The following is a 22,823-nucleotide window of genomic DNA, read 5'->3' as shown; positions in this document are numbered from 1 at the left end:
GAATGTGCTGTTTCTTGGATAAATAAGCAGAAACGTTAAATAAGAGAATAGTTTATAGATTGGTGGTAAAATTATTAAGCGTACACTCTCTCCAGTTCAAACATCTATGCTTCAGAAACACACTGGAAACTTGCAGTGACTCAGAAAAACTGCCAAGATGAAGACTCAAGGCTACTAAACGCATCTTGTAGAACTTTGCAAGGACAGTCTATCAAAAGCAAGACTATAGGGAAAGTTCCTTACAGTCCAAGTACCTGCAGTGGAGAGAGAAACTTAATGGGCATTTTCTAGCAGATGTAAATTTTTAGTTCAAGAGCAAAGCAATCCCCAGGAGCCTTCTGGCTCTTGCTATGACACACTACTGTTACCTCCTTGATTACTATTTCTAAATCTTGTGTTCAGGTCTGTCAGAACAGTAACTGAGCTGCGCATTTCTTTTCAGTGCTTGAGAACATTAGTGGGACATACAGGTGGAGTCTGGTCATCACAGATGAGGGACAACATCATCATCAGTGGATCAACAGACCGGACTTTGAAAGTCTGGAACGCTGAGACTGGAGAATGCATACATACTTTGTATGGACACACCTCCACGGTGCGCTGCATGCATCTCCACGAGAAGAGGTAAGCCTTTGTCCAAAGCTGCAGCCGCAGTCTGGCTTCTAATCTGCACTCTGTTCACACAAACAGTCGTTAAATTCGGGATGTCTGATCAGATGCTGAGTGAAATACAAAACAGACGGAGCATCCAAACTAAAGTACATCAGTTGACTAAGGGAGGAGATTAATTAATACTTTTATGCTTTTGCTTCTATTAGTAAAGAACAGAAAACTAAGAGAGTCGGGAACTTTATAAAGCCATCTTTTACCTTATTCCAAAACTCATTCTTCGTTACAACCTGATCCGGTCTACCACACTGAATAATTTATTCTTAGCTTTTTGTACAAGTTACAGACTTTCTCATTTTGCAGAGTGACTTAAGCATTGTTGGTGTAGTACTTTATTAAAATTTTTACTTACTGTATCATAATTTCTGCAATAGAAATTCACGTCTTGATTCAAGGAACATTGGCAGAGCTACTTTACTTGGCTGTGGTACGGTGCTGTTGTCAGAGTGCCGTTGGTGACATTTCTTCTTTTTTGAAGAATGCTGAGGTTTTTCTTTATCTGTGCCACTAATATTAATACCTTCTCACTTCTGTGCTTACCTAAAAAGGCTTTTAAAAGTATAAACTGAAAAAAAAACTAGCAGAATAAATTGTTCCTTTGCTAAAAGTATAACTTCTAAAGATCTTCTTTAATTGTTATAATTAGTTAATTCAGTTATTTAAGCAGGATGCTCAAAGTGCTAATTTGAACTCGGCATATTCATAAGCTTTCATGGGTGGATACAATAGTGCATATAGTTTCTCATGGCATCATTTTGCTGTTCAGGACTGAAGTGCTTTTTAAATAGAGATTGCTAATTATATCAAATAGATCCTGGAGAGATGAGAAGAGCAAGGAAGAAACGCACTCGAGTCATTTGCATCCCTAATAAAATGTCATAACAAACCAGATCTTCGGTACCTAGCGGACAAATGATATCTAGTATCCCAGATGAAAACTTATAACTGATTTATAACCATCTCATTGTTTTAGTGCTTTTATTTCCAACACTAAATATAGGAGGGGTTTTCTTGTTCCTCCAGAGTGGTCAGTGGTTCTCGAGATGCTACACTGAGAGTTTGGGACATAGAGACGGGCCAGTGTTTACATGTTCTGATGGGCCACGTAGCTGCAGTTCGATGTGTTCAATATGATGGCAGAAGGGTTGTAAGTGGTGCATATGATTTTATGGTCAAAGTGTGGGATCCAGAGACTGAGACCTGTCTGCATACTCTGCAAGGGCATACTAACAGAGTCTATTCATTACAGGTAAGTGATTTTCATCTGCTGCTTATATGAACATAGTGCATTTCACCTCTTCTATTAAATTGTGAATACCTGCTCCAGAGTTATATAGGCTACAAGAATACTGGGGCATCTTTAGAGGCTGTGTTTTTTTTTTGTTTGTTTGTTTGTTTGTTTTTAGAAGAGTACTTTTAAAGCCCATAGTGCAGTAAAGCCCAAATCTCTGTCTTGGCAAATTGTGTACTTTTGCAGGGCTTGGGGTTGTTTGTTAGGTGTTTTTTAAATGTTGTGTGTATTTTGGAGGTATGCTTTTGGCTTCCCCAAAAGAAGTTCTAATGTTACTATTTAAATACATTAGATAATACAGTATTTGAAAATGTGCCAGAAACCCCATTGGATTAGTGTTCTGAATTAAGCAAATCTGTTTATCCTTATTTTGTAGTCACATCCTCTAGTTCCAAACTGTAATTCACAGTAAGGATGAACCTAAAACGTAGCGCCCTGACTTCAGTCTTTATTTTTACTAGTTCTGAGCAAAGGCTGTATCTACAGTTCTGAGGCTTTGTCAGCAGAGACACATTATTGTAGATGCAGATCATTCTAGGTACCAGTGTATGGCATGGCCAGTTTACCTCTTGCCTGACTTCCCCAGAGTTACGCTGGCAAAGTCATACACAGACCTTACGTAGACTCTTCTTACCTTTACTATTCCAAAAGATCATCTTGTTCATTCACGGAGTGAAAGCATCATTTCCAGGCTGAAAGGAGAAAGAAATTAATTTCATGCTTGTGCCTGTTCTCACTGCAATCTGGCAGAACTCAAAAAAGAAATTAACAACAAATACAGTTCACAACTGGGAAGCTGCATTCGGCATGTAACTAGTTTGGTTTGTGGCACAGAAAATGAAGCTCTGTGCTGCAGACATTTTTCTTGAATGCTTTCATCAAAAGGTGTTTTTCACCATAGTAGATGAAATGGTTTTCTTTTTTGATAAATTCTACTACGTATTTTTCAAATCACCATCCCTTCTCTTACATTCGTGCACTGCGGAGTATTTGAGACAAGCAGCAAACAGGTTAAAAATGCTGCACTACCTACCTCATATTATGGCTTTATCTCATCTGGTGCAGTTTGGGAATGGTGCATGTTGCTCTACCTTATCTTCACTGGTGGCTCTTGTTCCAGTTGGCGAATTTACATGTCTTACTCTACTAATGGAGTAATAAAGGGTTAAATAATTGGGTTATGTTGCACGCGCTAGTAGTATTTATAGCTTGTAAGTATAACTTGGAGGGAGCAGAAGGCTACAGGTACTTAGAGTTTTAGGACATTCCAATTTGTTGAAATTGAAAGGTGAGCTCCTGCTGAAACAGCCCATAAATAGAATAACGAGGCTGAACAGCATGCCAGTCTTCCCACCCCTGCCCCATAGTGGATTCTCTTATATTTCAGTTTCTCCCTGTGGCCCCCCAAACAATTGTTAGAGATCTTTATGCAACAATTTAAGAGTACTAATCAGGTTGCCTCACAAAACACAGTACAACCTCTGATATGAATCACTGTCTGTTTAACTGCAGCAATATTGAAGTAGTTTGTCTTGACGCTCAGCCTTAAAGCTCTCTTTCTGAATACTTTATGCATGTAGAATGCATGAGAGGAGAGGGAGAAAAGAGTCTATTTTTTTGCATCACACTTTCTTTAAGTCCATCCTGTAGTGTTTCACCCAACAAGTATGCTGGCTGCTCACCATTCCTTATCCCTTTATCCAAACTCAAATTAGTTCACATGCTTTCTTCAAAGTACAGTGCAGAAAACAGGATGCAGAATTCTAGTCAAAGTCTTAGCAATGCTTGCTGTAATGGAAGAGTTATTTTATGTGTATTGTTTAGCATATCCCTATTTTGGATACCAGAGTGTGTGTTTTTTAGTAAATTTTCACTGGACATGCAGTGTGTTCCAGTCAGCAGTCTGCACGTGCCAATTGCTCCCTAAATCTTCTGAACCAAAGTGCCACTCAACCATGACTACAGGTAGAGATCTAAGCTGTTTTGAGATGCAAGAGGTTTTACAAAAAGAAGCAGTCAGATAGCTGGGTTCTCTCTTCTCTGTTACAAAATACCAGTAAGCCCACATGGACAAATAGTGTTAGTTTGCTCTGGCTATCCCAGGATGCAGTTTTACCCTCATGTATTCTCGGCCAAGCTCAAATCCTCATAATTCTCTCCTCACTTTTACATGCTTTGCTTTGGGTCGGATTCTATCATTTTGAATGTCACACAAATCCTAATGAAAATGCTAAATGCCAGACCCCCAGAGCTCTTACTGATATGTCTAACTACTCTGAACTGATAGTATCCTTGCACCAAGTATTATTTGTTAGTTCCTTCTGTAAATTGAAGTTACGCTGACTGATCCATAATTCTCCAATCTCCCCTCCTTGAATAAAGAAAGAAATTGTACCTGCCATCTGAAGTCTTGTCTATCTTCCATGAGTTCTCAAAATAGCATCAGCTGTCTCTATGATGGTCTTAAAACAACTTTGCTGTATGTGTGTTTTTTCTCCATTCTAGTGGAAGCTCATATTCAGTTGTCACTGGTGTTAGCCTACACTCAGATGGCTGAGGACTGAAGCAAAAAAAAAGTTAAATATCCTTAAATAGCCTCATCTGGTGTTTCTTTTTCTTCTCAATCAGCTTAAATGAGCTTTTTAAAATCTTTTTGCCTTCCTTTTTTTTTTTTTTTATTAAACAAAATAGCATTTTAGCATCTTTAACAGCTTTTGCTAGTTTTATCTAGTTTTGTGCTCTGCCTTTCTGATTTTGTCCCAGTGTAGTCCTTTGTGTGCATCTATTGATCTCATTTTGCTTTTGTACAATCGCCTGTACTTCAACTGAGTAGGTCTTGGTAATTTACTGCACTTCCTCTCTTTCCTTCACACAAGGATAGTTTGCGTCTTTAAGAAGGTGCCAACTCTCCTGAACTCTTCTTCCCCTCAGAGATAGATAAATACCTCATGGGAGGGAAGACTCAATTTACTAAAGTATTCCTCCTTGAAGCCCACTGTTTTTATTCTACTGCTCTTTTTCCTTCCTTTTGTGAGAACCCGGACTCATGTCATCATCACTCTCACTCACGTTACTTTTCCTGTCCATATTCTCTACATGTTCCATCTCTCTGTCAAAAGTATATGATTTCTTAACTCATTTCTGTATGTGTTCATCTTCTACATATTTTTACTTCGTGTATCAGTATATGCCCAAAAAATCCAGAATTTGAATATCTGTGTTAGCATATATCACTTTTCCTAGCAGTGAGTAGGAAGTTCCTTACTGCACACAATTATGATCACAAAAGGTTAGACCCAGCATTTTTCAATTCCTTTTCTTCTGTTTTCCTATATTGTTTTTATATAGCTGTTATTTCCTTTCTCCAGCTTAAAGTCCCTCTGACTTGTGGAAAAGCAGGTTTGGCTGTTAACTTATTTATTAGGACAAGTACAGCCTCTTACTGTTGTATGCTGCAGCAGTCAGGATTCTGTTCTTTTTAAGAGTTGTATTTTATTTGAAAGACTAATTGTTCAACGTCTTTCTCCTCAGCTGAGTACCCCATAGGCTGTGTTCATGACAGGAAATGACACTGCCACAAATCACCAGCTCCAGTATCAAGCACAGCCACATCTATGTAGACTGAAATGCAATTTCCAAATATATTACATATATCTAATGTTGCATAAATGCTTAATAGCCCCTACCTCCATAGAGAGCATTGTAAGATTCTATTATAATTGTTTATAATAGATTTACCTTTCTTGTAGTTTGATGGTATCCATGTGGTGAGCGGATCTCTTGACACCTCCATCCGAGTTTGGGATGTGGAGACAGGAAACTGCATTCACACACTCACAGGCCACCAGTCTTTGACAAGTGGAATGGAACTTAAGGACAATATACTCGTGTCTGGAAATGCTGATTCTACAGTCAAAATCTGGGACATTAAAACAGGACAATGTTTACAGACATTGCAAGGTGAGCTTAAACTAACATAACATAAATCAAGCTGCCTGCTGTAATCTGTGCTGCAGATCCTATATAAAACCTTTTAACCATTTCACACAAAGAAACAAACACGGACCATTTACAACTTAAATATCATTTTTCTGATGACAGCTGTATGATCTTCCTCTGAATTAGAGGAATTTCTTCTAATCTATTCAAATCACTTGCCTATTATGAAGGCAGATGGCCTGAACTGAGAAAAATTTGCAATGAGTGTATTAACCTAATAAGCCACAGAAATAAGTAGGAAATGACATCTCAAAACAGTCAGTCGACGTATTATTTAGGGGTCACTTGGATGTTTCAGAGCCTACTGATTAATTGGATTGGGAGGCAAAGCAGCACACTGTCTATTGCAATAAATCAAAAGAAAGGAGTGGAAGATGTTTTCACTTTTTCAGTAAGAAGAAAGATTTTGGTTTCTATTTTTACAGTTGCCACTGACACATCACGCACACCTGCGTATTATTTTGTTCCCTCTTCAGAAAAAGTCATATATCGTATCCAGCAATGCTAGCTGCAGCAGAAAATTAAACTTCGCTGGAAAAGCAGGCTGCTGTTTTAACAGTTTTATATGTCTCTGTATGTCCCTCAATACTTACCAGTAGAGTAATCCCATAATAACACTTCAAAGGGACTTGGAGAAAAACATGCATCGTGGTCACCTCATTCTGCACAGCTAAGTTCATGTTCATGAATTTCCAAGTACGCACTCGTTCTGCTGTGCGTATGCAACCAAACAAGATCACTGTAACAAAGAAGTATTGGGGGAATTCCGCTTTTTGAAAACAGAAGGCAAGGTTCAGTACCTTTTAAAGCACAAAAACAGGGATAACACATCTAAGAGAAACAGCTGTACTCAAGTGGATGGGTATTTACATTATATACAGCGCTGTCTGTCACTGCTTTCCCATTAGAAACAAAAATGTTCTGGTTTGCTCTTCTAGGTCCCAACAAGCATCAGAGCGCTGTGACCTGTTTACAATTCAACAAGAACTTTGTAATTACCAGCTCAGATGATGGGACTGTAAAACTTTGGGACTTGAAAACGGGTGAATTTATCCGAAATCTTGTTACATTGGAGAGCGGGGGAAGCGGAGGCGTCGTGTGGCGGATCAGAGCTTCCAACACAAAGCTGGTGTGCGCCGTTGGGAGCCGGAACGGGACTGAGGAAACAAAGCTGCTGGTGTTGGACTTTGACGTAGATATGAAGTGAAGGGCAGAAAGATGAATTTATCCAAATGTGTAGACGATGTTCTCCTTTCCCTCCCCTTGAAGAAAAAAAAAAAAAAAAAAAAGAAAAAAAGAAAAAAAAAAGAAAAAGGAAAAAAAATCCCTTGTCCTTGGTGGTGCAGGATGTTGGCTTGGGGCAACAGATCCTAAAGACCTACAGACTACGAAGGAGAAGACAACGATAACAAACTCTAACTGACAAGAGAGGCATTTGCTGTCTCGTCACATAAAATGGCAACACCTTTGACCGGGGCAGCTTTGCAAAAACACAACTTCTGAAATGAAACCAGGTGCAATTATTTCTTTACTTTCCTCCAGCTGCTTCCTTGAGCAATTTGGAGGTTAAAAAAAAAAAAAAAAAAAAAAAAGAAGTTACAGTTCTTGTTACCAGGTTATTTTACTACAGAGATCCTTAAGGAAGCTGCACATGCACGCCTGCTGGTACCCCTGGCCCCTCAGCACGGCACTCTCCCGGCCCCACTCTGAGCAGGGTCCCTTCCCTGCCTCCTTGAGCGGTCGCCGGCTGACTTCAAAAACCAGAGAGCGTCTGCAATGAAACCAACTGCAAAACAAAGAGAGTCCATTCCTGGTGTGGAAAAGCTAAAATAGTACTGTGAATTGTTTTGTGCAGTTTTATCAGAGCTTTTTCTTTTTTTTTCTTTTCTTCCTTTTTTTGCCAACCATTGCCAACGTCAATCACAGTATTAGCCTCTGTTTAATCTACTTACCGTTGCTTCCATCTACACTCTTCAATGCATAAGTTGCTCTGAGGTGGCAAGTTGTCCTGGGTTCTGAGAGTCCTCTGACGGATTTAATTCGCAACGCTGGTGCTAGAAGTAGGTCTTCAATTACGGGATTGTTTTCCCACCCCTGTACTGTATTCCCAGTGGCCAAACTTATTTATGCTGCTAAATGAAAGAAAGAAAAAGCAAATTATTTTTTTTTATTTTTTTTTCTGCTGTGACGTTTTAGTCCCAGACTGAATTCCAAATTTGCTCTAGTTTGGTTACAGAAAAAGACTTTTTGCCACTGAAACTTGAGCCAACTGTGCCTCTAAGAGGCTGAGAGTGGAAGAGTTTCAGACAATTAAAGAGTGAAGTTTGCCTGCAAATAAAGAATTGAGTGTGTGTGCAAAGCTTATTTTCTTTTTTTCTGGGCAAAAATTAAAACACATTCCTTAGAACAAAGCTATTGCAGCCTGTTCTGTGGGGAAATTTTTTCTTTGTGAGGGCTGTGGTGAATGGAATGAACATTAAAAAAATTTTAAAAAACTGACAAAATTTTTAAAAAAGATTATAAAATACAAAAATGAAAATAAAGTTGCTGGTCAGTCTTAGTGTTTTACAGTATTTGAGGAAAAAAACAAAAAACAACTGTTACAGTTATTGCTGGGAGGAACTGACAGAGCAAAAACTTAGGTTTTTGTAAAGATGTCACATGCAAACAAAATGAGAAATGAAAGAGTCAAACAGTTTGCCTCATTCTCCAAGAGCCACAACTCAAGCTGAACTGTGAAAGTGGTTTAACACTGTATCCTAGGCGATCTTTTCTCCTCCTTTTGTTTTGTTTTGTTTTGTTTTATTTATAGTCTGATTTAAAACAATCAGATTCCAGTTGGTTAATTTTAGTTATGTAACAACCTGACAAGATGGAGGAAAACAACGTTTAAAGGGACTGTGTCTATGGTTTGATTCACTTAGAAATTTTATTTTCTTATAACTTAAGTGCAATAAAATGTGTTTTTTCATGTTAGTCTGTCTTGCTTTTTCTGTTTCTCGCAGTTATTTTAATGCCACCTTGCCTGTGACCCCTAAAGCTCAGCCGAGCACCACAGCAGGCCTCGTGGTGCAGCACTGCCACAGATGGCTGTGTGAGCATCCCTGCTGCTGGTGCAGTGTGGGATTGGCCTGCAAGAAGCTGGCAGTAGAGCCAGGGCCTTCCCACTGCCAGGGGCTGGCCAAGATTGGTCTCCGGGGGGAGTGAGCTATAAAAAGCTTCTCACGTACATAAAAGTTATCCCAATAGCATCCTGTTACTGCATCTTAAATTGAAACTTGGTTATTATTTATGGATTTCAATCAGTTGATTGCAGTCTTAACAGCGGAAAATACATCCACAAATGCAACTAAAGTCAAAGTGAGGATTGAAGGAGAGCTTGAAACAAGGACAGTGACACAAACCCCACAACATTCAAGTTCAGCCCGGTAGCAGTTCTTTCAGAAACTCTGCTAAGTCATCAGCTCTCAGAAACCTACCAGCTGAGCATCCCTTTCTCTTCAAATCTCCTGGGCCAAAATCTTTCCTGTTTGGGACATACAATTTACTTCCCCTACAAAAAAAAACCTGCCATTAAAAAAAAAAAAAAAAAAAAAAAAAAAAAAAAGGAAGTATATGGAAGTGTATGCATGGAACAGAAAAATATACATCAAATGCTTACTCAAATGTAGTTGCAATTCCCACATTATGCAAAACAAATAATGATGAAGGAGTGCACTTCCATCTGGCCTCTAGAGATTAAAAAGCCATACAGCATCACTGAGCAGCCACAGATTGTAAATATCTGTTCAGTGAGCTGGTGCTTAAGAAAAAAAAAATTGCAGCAACACAAAACTATGATCATCCAAGTTTTTATGTAAAAACAACAAAAGAGCTCATCCTCTCAGCTAAAAGGGCAGTGTACGGATAGCCAGAACTTCAGGGAGCAGCTCAGGTGTGCACCTTTTGGGCTGAGAGAAATGCTCAGCCCTGTGCAGATCCTGAGCTGGGCACTTTGCTCTGCTGAGTAAGCAGGCAGGGCTCCCCACCTGGGAATGGGGCATCAGCCTGGGCTGAACTACTTGCGGCAGTAAGTAGGGGGAAATATGAAATGTTACTGCAGGGAACTGAGCAATAGCTTTTAAGATTGTGTAATTTTCTTCTACAATTTGTAAAAATTGCAACAACATGTTTTCAAAGAGCAAAGGCAGTTGCTTACCTGCACAGGAGAATGAGAGGTTTCGGAATAACGTTACGCTGGAGGGCAGGAATACCAATCAGGGCAGAAAAGAGAAATGACTGAAGAGGAAGAACAGCATCCAGACAGGCTCAAGCTGTGTGTAAGTACACTTTAAGCAGCCGATATGACCGGGATCAAAATGAACTTAACCGGAATCCAGAGTTCTTCCAGGTAATACAGCAGTTCCAACACTACCTTAAGTTCAAATCAATGCAGACCAGCTTGAACCTGTTGAGCAAACCACATTTAGAGCTTCTGTCATCCCAAATGCAGATTAAAACCCCCTGTATTGCCTTCAAAGTCAATATGTCACATATTAAACACAAAAATCAGCACAGTGCAGTTTAAAAGGCTTTTCCCCTTCGATAAAAAAACTGTGAAGCAAATTGTGATAGCTCTGTAAAGTCTTCTGTTTTGCCACACAGTTGGCTTGGGTTCATAGGCATTCATGTTGCTTACAAGGCACATGAACAATGTCGCTCAATAAGCAGAAATTTGTTAAATTATTCAAGTGACAGCATTTCCAAATGGGCCTGTAGCAAATATGTCATTTGTAAGGAAGCATTTGAGCAGTTTTTCCTTATGGTTTCCTTATTTATGGTTTCCTTATTTATTTCCTCCTTATGTTGACGTACTGATGATAACATTGAGTTCATTTCATAAGGAGGCTTTAGCTCAGCAGCAAATGCTCCAGCTGAGACTGCTGAGGAACCATATTGTTTTCATTTGGTGCGATTCGATTTTTTGGGTGGGTAATTTGTTTCCAATAAAAGTATCTGTGAGTACTGGTGTAAGACTGGAACAGCTTCAGGCTCTCAGTATGCATGCACTTCTTAAATCTAGTGGCTTATTCATTGTGGATTATAGCATAATGATATCTGCAGCTATCCTGGAGAGATAATTGCGTGAGCTTCTGGAGCCTTAGCCTCTTGTTTTAACACTGATTCCTTTATTTCTTTCTGCTTTAGCTCCAGAAGGGGCTTCCTCATTTTCTACTGTGTCTGAAGCCAAGACAACAACTCTAAAAGATGTTTTTTCTTAATAGCTATCATTCTTTTTTGGGCCTTGATTTTAGCTAGAAGTGATTAAGTCAGAACTAGCACTGCCGCCTCCTCTAAGATGCTGTTCCCGTGGTCTCACATATACATTTACTTGGTCAGGAGCTAAAACCTGATGTTTCACATCTGCATCTACACCAACCTGTAGCAGAGCTCTGTGAGCCTCCCTGCAGAGCACGGTGCAGGATTCCTTTGGGGTATGAGCAGCAGCTCCTGATTAAACACCTCTAAAATACACGCCTGTGGACATTTGGTCTTCGGGACCAACAGAGTGGTGCTACAGCTAGGCTTCTGCTCACACCTCTAATGGCTGGCAAGGGCATAACCCAGACCTCAGCCAAGCAGGCCTCCAACAACCCTCTCCTGCAGCACTCATGACTCCTGATAAGCAGCCAGATTTCATCCAAACATCAGGAACAGAAAAACAGAATCCACCAGCCAGCACTATGGAGGTTTTGCCAAAGATAAAAGGGCAAATGCCTTCATCTGTCTTTCAGCATGCTTTCAGGGGAGTTTGTTCTGATCTGCTCATGGAATCCAGTTTAAAATATCATCTCTCACTGTCTGGCCAAAATGTTCTACCGGGAAGTCAGCACCTGAATCACTCAGAAAAGAAAATCATTACTTTCGGCAAAGAGAGAGGCTAAAGATCCAGACTGTTAAAAGTCATGAGAAAAATGACTTGAGTCACTCTGACCAAACAACTGGGAATTACTTGAAGGGCAATATCCAACTATGCTGACCGCTGAATCCTTAATGCGAGTAGGAATATTATCTTTCCATCTCCTGGTATTTTACCTAAAGCCTTTCTCCCTCACTTTGATACTGTGCAAAGGCACACGTTGTGTGACTATGTTAAGTATTTGATGAAGCTTGACTATACACCATAAATATGAGATGTATATTAGGTTGTTCAACCTGCCTTCTGAAATCTGCATATATTCAAACATTTTCCAGTGACACGTTTCTTTAATCATCACTGCAGATTCGTGAATAACTGTTCTAACAGAAAAGCTGTTTCAGGTCCCTTCTGCAACAATCTGACCAAACTAGCTGTCCCCAAAAACCCAGCAGCCATTTCAGGCTCCCTGATCAGCTTGCCAAATGGCCCAGTAGCTCCAGGAATACTTCAGAGAAAAGAAATGGTGCATTGTGCTACCACAGTGCACACTGCTGAGTGAAACGCTGCAGCACTCTGCGACTGCAGCCGCCTACAATCCAATGGCTTTATGCCCACATACATACTGCACTGCCCTAGCCCAGGCAGGGCAGAAGAGTCCTCCAAAATCATGACTAAGCATCATCTGGCTAGGAGACAATCTCCCACTAACCAGAAGTGGCAGAACTCATTAATCACAGAGCTTTCCACACAAGAGCTAGGCAGCACAGAAGAATCCAGTGGTGTTTTTAAATGACACACTGTACAGGACAACAGAGGGTAAGCAGACTTGGCCTTGGCCAAAGGCATCCTCCAGTTCTCCTCCTTTGTCCTCACCCCTGCCTTGCTCAGATCCAGCATCATCCACCTGATCCCTGTTCACAAGCTGGTTAGTCACAACCCTACACAGCAGCAGTGATTTTGGTAAAAGAAAATGAGTCCTCTGCATCTCTCTGCACTGCAGAAGTCAGCTCTGAACTTTCTGCAACGCTTTGTGCAGGGACAGCATGATCTCAGTCTAACACTAAATGCTTCAAGGGAGTCCATGAAGATGAGAATGCATCGTTAGCCCAGAGAGAGACATTAGTCATCAGCACTGCTGAAAAGATTTCCACCTTGAGACTAGACTGAAAGTAATCTTCTAGGCCTGGTGCAATCAGACAAGCTTCAAGTTGATTTCGATTCCTTAATTTTTCAAACACAAAGCCACAAACCTCATCTGGCCGGGTGCCTCCATGACTGCAAAACAGGCACATTCTGTAAGCAGGATCGTGAGTCTTGCTTCCTTGAACCTGAGAGAGCTCGTGGTCTGTAGACAGGGAACAAACATGGAAGGTCTGCATCAGAAATGACCTATGAAAAACAGAGAAAGACAGGTGCAATGAATTAGGGGCTTCTTCTGTAAAAAAAAAAAGTCATCAATGCAAGTTCTACAACAACTGACTATTTCAACATCCTCATCAAAGCACAGACATGAGCATTCTTTATGAAGTACTCATTCTGGCTGGCCTATACTCGAGAGCACAACCAACCAAGTTAGCTCTGACTTGCACAAACTTCTCATGCCCGGGGCAGGTTGTTTGATGGGCAGGGGAACGCCTGGCTCGCTGCAGCAGCCAGCTGGAGTGCAGGTTTCACATGGTGCTTGCGGTGCGTTATCCGAGAACGCTTTGTTCTTTTAATTTAAAACAGGAAACAAGGAATGTAGAAGATCCAAAAACTTCAAAGGCAGTTTCCATTGCCAAAGGAGCTGCGTTTTGACTCAGTTCAGCCTCTAGATTAAATATTCAAATCTGACAGTGTGGGAAGATGCTTACACCTTCAAGAGGCTCAAAGATTTCTAAGGAATTGAGGCATTCAGATTAGTTGGCTGTAAATTTCAGTGTGGTAAGCTGAGCAGTAGAAGTGTTCCTAAACGGTAGTTTTATTTTGAGCTTCTTGGTTTGAAATGAATTTCTAATAATACCGCAGCTTTGCAGACACATACGCAATGTAAAGTATGTTCCCTTTACCATGATATGCAGAAGATCTGAGTAGAACATTTCCCTCTGTTTTCAAACCCCCATTTGCTTTTAGGTTTCCTGTTACATTTAATTGCTGAATTTGAACATTCATGTTATAGTTCTGAAAAATGAAGAACTCAAAAGCTGCACACTAGAAGGACTCCAAAGTCTCCATCAGACTGTTTAATGCTACCTGTCTGCTTTGGCATCCCTCCTGTCGATTCTCAGCTTACAGGAGTCAGTGTTTCTATTATACACCGTACACGTTTTCCCAAACAATCAAGATTTGTAGAAACATTCTACTGCTGTCCCCAGTGGAAAAGTTTCTCGATATTTTTCTGCTGGCGTTACCAATGCACATTTAGCATGTGCTTTGGACATGCCCTGGATGCCCTCTGTACTATATTGCTGACTACTGCCACACTTGTGATATCCCATTTCATCCAGACCAACACAGCAGCACAATGTTCCTGGTCCCCATTCTCCCATCCCACACAATTTGCTATTACATTTCAAGAGCAAGTAACTGATCTGCCTGGGTTCACCTGTTACCAGCAGCTAGCAGACCTCCCTGCTCTTCACTTTTGACCAAAAGGTAGAACAGGAAGAACCTGGGGCAAAGGGGCAGTAAGATGGAGGAATGCCCCCAGATGTGAGACAGCCATTAATGCAGCCATCTGTTTGTGTGCCAAATGGGATACAGCCCCACAGGTCTCCAACTGCAGTTCAGAAAGTCAGCATTACAACTTATTTTTAAAAGGTATTTTATAAAGGTTTCAATTATGCATTCGTTTCTAAATAAACACACTCACATCTTGAAACACCTCTTGCTTTACATACTTAAAAAAAAAACAACAATAAAATCTTGCGACAAACTGTTTTCCTCTGCTTTGTTCCCTCATTTTCTCTTTTCTTTGGCACTTACACTTCAGTTTCCCTTCGTTTTGCTTTCTGCTTTGTCCTGTCCCTGTGCTTTTCTTTTCATGCTTTACCATTCGTGTCCCATTTTTCAAATTTTTATCTCTCTTCCTCATCTTTCCCCACTCCCAGCCCTTCTCCTTCATTAAAGCTGTCACAGCCAGCTTCTCCCTCCTGCATCCACCCAACATCTGAGCTGGCACACTGGAGTCTTTTTCACACCACTCTACAGATGTAAGGTGCACAGGAGATAGATAAGACGGATGGGAAGCAAATGCAGAGCTCTCTAGAAAAAAAAAAAAAAATCATTTATCTGCTTTAGCATTAAAGATCTAATGTTCCTCTCTCCACAGCCCACAGACAACCCACGTGGTCCGGCAGCAGTGGGATCAGGCCCTCTGAGCATGGCCCGGTTTACCACTAATTTCACAAACAACAGAGCAACAAGGATTGCCCAATTCAATCCTCATTAAGCAAAATGTATTAGCCCTCATTAAAACAAAAACACGTATTATCTTGCTCCTTCGGAAATCGAATGTGTAAAGACATTCTTGAAAGCATTCTTCACTAAGAAACATGCATGATTCTCTGTATATCTGCAGAATTTGGAAGATCATTTGTTAAGAAGTCTCCAATGTAACTACAGAAGCTATCATCCCAACAAGTGCTTCTTTGTCTGACAAAGCCATGTAGAAATAAGGATTGGAGGCTGCAGACGAAGCCATGTTCCGAACTCGACAGCAGTGGCGGATTTTCCTTCCGGTGGTACCACGGCAGCACAGCTGGGGCAGTGCGGTCTGTCAGGGCACGTTAGCAATCATACACAAAGCACGTCTAAAGCAATCTAGCACACAATCCTCACTAATTCCTAATACACAATGACAGCATAGGCAATAAAAGCTCCAGAGCCAGCGTAGGATGTGGCCACGCACTCGGTACCCTGATGGTGAAATTTAGCTGTGACACGCTGTATATCCTGCTTGAAAAAAAGACAGGGACGTGCAGCACCTCTCTGAGGTTTGGCTTCTACATAGTGTCAAGCCACCATAACTTAATCCAAAGAGATCAACAACCAGTAAGAAGGACACAAACTGTCCAAAGCAACGAAGGCTCATGTAAGACATGCTGGTCTTTGCTGGACAGAAGGCAGTGAAACCAACCAAACACACCACAACAGCAACAAACCAAACAAAGCTCAAACCCAAATCCACACAGCTTTCATCTCCCAGTTTCATTTCAGCCTAATAACAGCATTACCAATTGCAGGTGACCTCCCCTCCTTGCAAATGCATGCCCACCCCTACCCAGTATGAGCTCAATGCATACTGTACTCACAGACTGTATGAAGAAAGGTAAGAAGCATTTACCATACGCTTCGTTTTCATTTTTGCTCATTTTATTCAAGCATTTTGCTTTTGTTTCCACTGTTTTACAAATAGGCAGAACAGCCACTGCCACGTTTCTCCATGGCTAGAACAAAGCTGGCAAGACATTGGTTTTGCTGCTTATCCTTTGAGGGCTGAAGAATCATTGCATCAGGGAAAATAAGTCAGAATTAGGCAGAGGTTCAAAGCCCAAAAAGTACAGCATGTGAGCAGCGCTGTGTCCTGAACTCCTGAGGGAAGGAGCTGTCCCCACTGACAGCTTCACCCCGCACAGCCTGGGCAGCCACCTCATTGCACAAAGCAGCAGCTAAAGCGGCAGTGAAGGCAACAGGAGCTTTCCCACAGACAGAAGGAGTGCATCAGACAAGAAAAACCCATGGGTCTATTACCAGCACATCGTGCTCTTAGAGACCCCACACATTCCTCCCTTGTGATATCTGACTTATCTGACAGCACACGACAAATAAAACTGCTCTGATAGGAAGACAAGAGTTCCCCTCACCTTTGACCCTCCAAACAACTTCTGCTCTCTTAATTAACACCTGAACCAGCCTTCTATGGACACAGCTGGAGCTCCATCTTTTGGCAGGACGGAAGGGCCCTCCTCCCATACCAGTGGGCACGCAGACTGGCTGCAGCCATCTCCTGCCACCCCCCACGGCTGTACTGAAGATAAAAGGACCTCTTTCTCCATAGCTCTTCTCTAAAAATTCAGAATATTGTCCCTAAAAATTGTTCTTTCTGTCCAATTTGTGATTTAGGTAAAAGCAATTTAGTGAGACAAAAGAGACTGCTTCACAGGACATACCATTCTTTTAGCTCTGTGATAAAAAGGAAGGAATCACAACTCAGTCATAAAAGCAACAAAATGACAGTGCCAATACTTCACACCGAGCCGAAATGCACGTTGCTTACATTTTAAGATTCTTCTCCTGCACCCAGGTAAGAGGCACAGAGACAACAGACCATGAAGCTCACATGGTATTTTTCCCTTTCAGGAGAAATAGCTATTTCTACCTGTCCTTCCCATGAAATGCAAAGGGCCTACTCAGTGCAATCCTTGTCTCCCTTTCTGCCAGATGAGGATTACATTTTTGCAGTGCCCTCGGAGAGCCGTGGATGTCTTTGAGAGCCACTCCAGTTTCGTAGGCCCGCTGTGGGAAGCAGCGTCTTTTGAGATCAGTGTTTGGTAGCGAGAACGTCTTCCTGCCTACATTTCCATCTCACATGTTCTCAGACATTTTCCGGCATCCACCCAATGTGCACTGAGCAGTGAGCAATTGAGAGTTCAAGCAAATGATATGGAGGAATGGATAATTAGCCCCTAGGAATGCATCCAGCTACAGTTAGACTCCATGAAGGTTAGAGACCCAATTCCTCCTCAATTAAATCTGATACTGAAGAAATTTATAGGGCTTTATTCAAGCTATGAATTTCTCAGTTTTACTGCAAACAATTTACAATCAAATGAAGTGAAAGCTAGAAGCGAAGTATACATTAATTACTTAATTTTCCTTTTGCATTTCTCTTCATTTTATCTTTCAGTGAAGACCAATCTTAAAATTAGGATAATATGCCAGTAAATATTATATATATTTTTTCCTTTAGTTATTACTGCATAAAAGCTGAATTGCTTCTATGAACTTCAGCGTTGCCTTCTGCCAAAGGCAGTGCTGTATCACCAATCTGCAGCACCAGCAAGTGGGCGAATTTCACCACTTCCCAGGTTGAAAATACATATGATTACAAAGCAGTCCAAAAGATATCACAATATCTGAAGAGAAAATCTAGTGTGCTGGGCTAGCAACGTGCAATCTGTCAATGACACAGCCACGTGTGTGCACTATAAGATGTGACATGGGAACAGTAACAACTCTGTCAAAAAGGAAGCATGAATGGCAAAGCAGCTTTCGCAACACTCCACTGGAGCTTTGGCAACACTGCGAGAGATGTAGGTGAGGCTAAATAAGTGAATCTGCGGGTCACTCACCCGTATACAGAAAGAGCAAAGGGACCGTGAACAGTCGCTGAGGTTAGCAGCACGATTAGGAAGGGCTGTGCGAGGCGTGTGCCCTCGACCTCCCAAGCGGCAGTGCTGGGGGAGGCAGTGCAGCTGATCACTTGCTCTTGCCTCAGAAGGCTTGGCAAAGGCAGGGAGCGAGACGCAACCGCAGCTTCACATCAACCCTGCAGCTGCTTCATGGAGGTCGGTCCTCCAGCGCAAGGCAGAGCAGCTGGAAGATACCAAATGCCAACGGCCCAGGGCTATGGCAGCTTGTCTGCGGGCGCAGAAATTACCCAGGTACTCTTCCTGTCTTCCCATCCTCACAACTGCCTCCGAATGCACAACCATTAGCTTAAAAGCTTTCCACTACCTAATAAATATTTCAATTGTTTATCTACGCTAATCTATTTTAAGAGTTTGTATTAGCTAACCTACTTTTTGGCACTAGAGCAGGGCAAAAAAGCTTTCAGAAATTGCCTGTGAACAGTGTTGGCGAAGAACAAATTTGCCGATGGCTTTGGCAATACATTGCCAAATGAGAGAGATTAGGGTAAGTAGGTGAAGGCATAAGTGAAAGATGAACCGAGATGTGCAAGGAGAGAACCACAGTAGGACTGTTCATTCGGTGCCCATCACCTTAATGTGGGAAAAACAAACAAGGATTCACAGGGCAGGCACCCAAAGACCCCAAGAGACCTAAAACACAGAGAAGATAGAAAAGCTTTACATAAGATCTACAAATATTTGAAGGGTGCGAAGACAGGAATTTCGTGGGTTCAAACAAAGAGAAAAGTCTAAACAGCAAGAAGAAGTTAAGAAATAACAGACCACGGGGATAAAGATGCTTCATAACAAAATCTGATAGGCAGTGAGATGGTTTACCAAAGTTGAAGTTTTAAAAAACCTTATTTTTAAAGGTGCATCAGAGAAACAATCCAAATAACAATTCTGATTTGAAAAGATGAAAAACATGCAAAGCTGTAAATCATTGAGAATAGAAGCGCACAAGCTTTTAAAGATTAGACAAGGAAATCTCTCACTGATGATATACTAAGAGATAGCAACACTGGTCTAAAGTGTTTCCCACTTGTAGTACGCATTTCTGCTTCCTTCCCCCAGCAAGGCAATATTGACTATTTCCCCCATGCAGCAAAGTGGGACATGTTCTAGCAACATACAATTACTCTCTGGAATGCAAACAGTACTTCTGACACACTGCAGTAATCTCAACAGTGGCCTCTAATGGAAGTTGTCTGCTTATTCCCATTTCCACTGGGACAGCAGCCTGTGATGCGACTTGAATGTCAGTCTGGGCTAGACTGTACCCATGAGACTCAAGAACTGTTCAGCGTGTTGAAAAAGTCATTTTAAGAAACATAAGTTCTTTATCCCTACTTGACTCCATGCCAAGGGAGTCACACAAAAACCTCGGGATGTTTCACTGCTATAGATTATGTAACAGCTACTTTTCTGAAACCTCATTTACCAATTCTCAGTTGCTCAAAAAAAAAAAAAAACAGCAACAAAACCCTGCTGATAATTAGCACATCTTCCCTCTGGTAATCAAGAAACTAACTTCTCTAACTAAACTAACTAAAATCTAACAAGTTTTCTCAGATTCTTTATTTTCCTCCCCTACAAATGCAGAACTGTTACACTCCAACCAAACTTGCTTTCTTTTTCCTTTGTTTCTTATGTAACGGTGTAGTCAGACCTGTTCCTTTCTGAACCCCTGTCCTATGCCATTAGTAACAGCTCTCCGCTGTTCTTAGTACCAACCTCCTTTAATCCCTTAATTAATTTAACCACATTCTAAACAGCACTTAGCTCTCTCTTGGGACTCCGAGATACATCTTTTATTAGGACAGCCCCACACAAAGTGAACTTTCTAAGCCCATGACATCCATGTTACACTCACTCCCTGATAGCTTCAATGCTGTTGGTTTTTCCGCTGGGAGGCAAAAATCACGACCTTCTCTAGTTTCTCTAGCAATACTGAGGGCTGAAAAAGGACCAGATCACCTCTTGTGACTCCTTGGAAGAGAAGTCATAGGTCTAGTGACACTGAAGCCTCCAAGTGGCTGCACAAAAAGCTGAATGTCTTCTTTTCTTTTTTTTTTCCTCTTAATGGAAGTCTGAGAAGGTTTCTGGAAAGTAAGGAAGTGCCCCTTACAGAATATAGCCAGAAGTTCTCAGCCAAACACCTTCAAGTGCTTTAAAGAAATACTACTATCGTTACTCTCATTTTGCAGCTGGAAAAGCAGAAGCATGAAAAGGCAATGCCAACCTCAGTATCATCAGCTCAACTACGATTTCCTGGCATTGTTCACTGAGACACAAATCCATTCTTTATCCAGATTTATTTAATGCATAATGAAATAGATTCCAGAGAACTTGGCCTTATTTTATGTAGAAGAAATATAAAAATTCACATAACATTGGTTTTGTCTGTGCAAAATTCAAGATTATATGCCCTTATCTCCCTAGTCTCTATATAGCTTCAAAGGGAGAGTGGTTAGAGAGAAAAACTGAGTCTAGAAAAATGAAGGGCATTACTTTAGCCTCACTCAACATAACTGTACTTCAAACTCTAGAGTGATACTCTTGACCTAACTGAGGGCCAAGGTTTCTACCTCTTAATATGTGGTAAAGGGAAGGAAAACACATCACTGTCTAAAGGCACGTTGAAGAAGTAATGCATTCGAAGGAAAGAAAAGTTAAGTCAAAGAATATTTCATGTAAACTTGGTGAGCTCATCATTTCCCAGATGAGCTAGATATCTGCTGAGCTTGCCTTAAAGGGCAAAAAGCAAAGATGGCTTCACCTCCTAAATGTGGCCTGGGGCACAGTTAGGATGATTTACTTTAAGACAGTTTAAATGCTCTTGGCTTATTCTGAGTGGAGATCACGTCTCCTGACAGCCAAAGATACTGAGGCACTGAGGCTAGGTCAGAACCTGGTTTCAGATCTCTGGAATAAAACAGAAAAAGTATATCACAAACAGCTGAAAAGGACAACATCCTTCATCTTAAAAACTATCAAAGAACAGCTTCGTTAGGTAGCAGGAGGGCAGTAATAATAATTAAATACAACACATTAACTGAAAGGTTGAAAAATCATTCTATGCTATCTGACACCTACAATCCAATAATTACAAGCAAGCATAAGTAAAAAGGGTCAGCCAGCTATAAGCAATGGCAACAACCTTGTGAGAGAGAAGTGTCTTCAGGAATTTATAGAAGAAGACAGTGTTACCTAAAAACAGAAAGGCAGTTATACAGAGAAGAAAGAACAGAGAGTCAGATTTCAGTGCACCCATCTGTAATTAGCGAGGTTGGGAATAACAATGATTTAATCTACAGGCATGGAGTGGATAGCAAGGTGATTTTCAACAGTCATCACAAACAACATCAATCCAAACATTATTAGAAAACTTACTGATGATGCCCTAACCTACCTCAGGCAATATTTTGGTAGAGAATCAAGAGGAATATGAGTAACGTAAAGCCACCACCAGCTGAAAAACCGTATTTCAAAGATAGCTATCCCTGTCTTCTTGTCTGAGAATCATAGAATGCAACCATTTCATCAATGCCTTGGATGATGCAATGCTCTTGCTGTGTTTGCAGATCACATCAAGCTGGAAAGGTCAAAAAGTGCTGGAGAACAGGATTAGAATTCCAGAGAATTCTAAGAAAATGGAGAAGTAGTCTGAAATAAATAGGATGTGCCTTGGTAAGGACAAACGCTAAGCGTAATACTTCAGATCTTGTCAGCTGGCTGAAGGTCAGAACAATCAACTTCACAAATACTGGATGCAAAATCACTGGCTGGGAGACAGAAAAGGACCCGGGGGACTAAAATGGCTCAGGAATCAAACATCAATCAACACTGTCACACAGCTAAAAGAAGAAAAATAAAAACCAAAACGTTACAATGCTAAGTGCTATCAAAACCTCCTCTAAGTAGTCTGTTCAGTTCAGGACTCTATATTTCATAAAATCTACAGAGTGCACACCATTTACAGTTTACAGGAGACAAGACGGAGACACGTCCAGCCAGCAGGATCTTTGAGGGGAAGAGAGAAACTGAGAAGGAAGCTAACGTGTAAATAAGATGCATGAAGCATTGCTGCAAAGTGGAAGAAGTAAAAATGTCCTCTGTGCTCAGGGGTAAAAGAAAACTAACTGTGAATTAAATATGTTGCTTAGAGGTCTTGCTTAATTTCTATCAAGGATATCTCTTAGAAAAGGTTAGATGAACATTTAGAAGCAATATTTCAGGTAAAGTTGGACTGCCCTGGAAATGGAGACTACAGAAATAATCTTGAGTCTCTATATTACATTACTTTCATGATAGATTCTAGACTTTAGAATGCTGCATATGATTCTCTGGGCCTATCCGTCTTTTACAAATGACTACTTTCAAAGTGCTTTCTCTCTTCAGAAAACATACAATTTTCTTAGCTCTGGTGATAACATCTCCATCATTTCTATGTACAGAAGCAGATACATTATACCTTTGCACTTCAGACTTGCACATTTGAAGAGCATGCACTATTCATGACACTATCCTGGCTTAGTAAGGCATGGAGCCAACAATACTGTGAGAGTTCGGA

At 40.9% G+C, this 22,823-nt stretch overlaps 1 protein-coding gene across 4 annotated transcripts in view; it reads left to right on the top strand.

Annotated features, from left to right (window-relative positions):
* The window catches only part of FBXW7 (F-box and WD repeat domain containing 7), a 162,052-nt gene extending 153,117 nt beyond the window's left edge, over positions 1–8,935 (top strand). For all 4 annotated transcript variants that reach the window (XM_085222212.1, XM_085222211.1, XM_003205441.5 and 1 more), the window contains 4 exons: positions 443–624; positions 1,693–1,918; positions 5,710–5,920; positions 6,898–8,935. In XM_085222212.1, the coding sequence (XP_085078338.1) occupies positions 443–624; positions 1,693–1,918; positions 5,710–5,920; positions 6,898–7,166 (888 nt within the window). In that variant the 3' untranslated portion in view covers positions 7,167–8,935. The remainder of the gene's footprint in view (positions 1–442; positions 625–1,692; positions 1,919–5,709; positions 5,921–6,897) is intronic.
* Positions 8,936–22,823: the final 13,888 nt, after the last annotated feature.

This window comes from Meleagris gallopavo, chromosome 4 (assembly GCF_905368555.1).
Source record: "Meleagris gallopavo chromosome 4, MGAL_WU_HG_1.1, whole genome shotgun sequence".
Taxonomy (NCBI): domain Eukaryota; kingdom Metazoa; phylum Chordata; class Aves; order Galliformes; family Phasianidae; genus Meleagris; species Meleagris gallopavo.
This window is presented reverse-complemented; position numbering and strand designations above follow the sequence as displayed.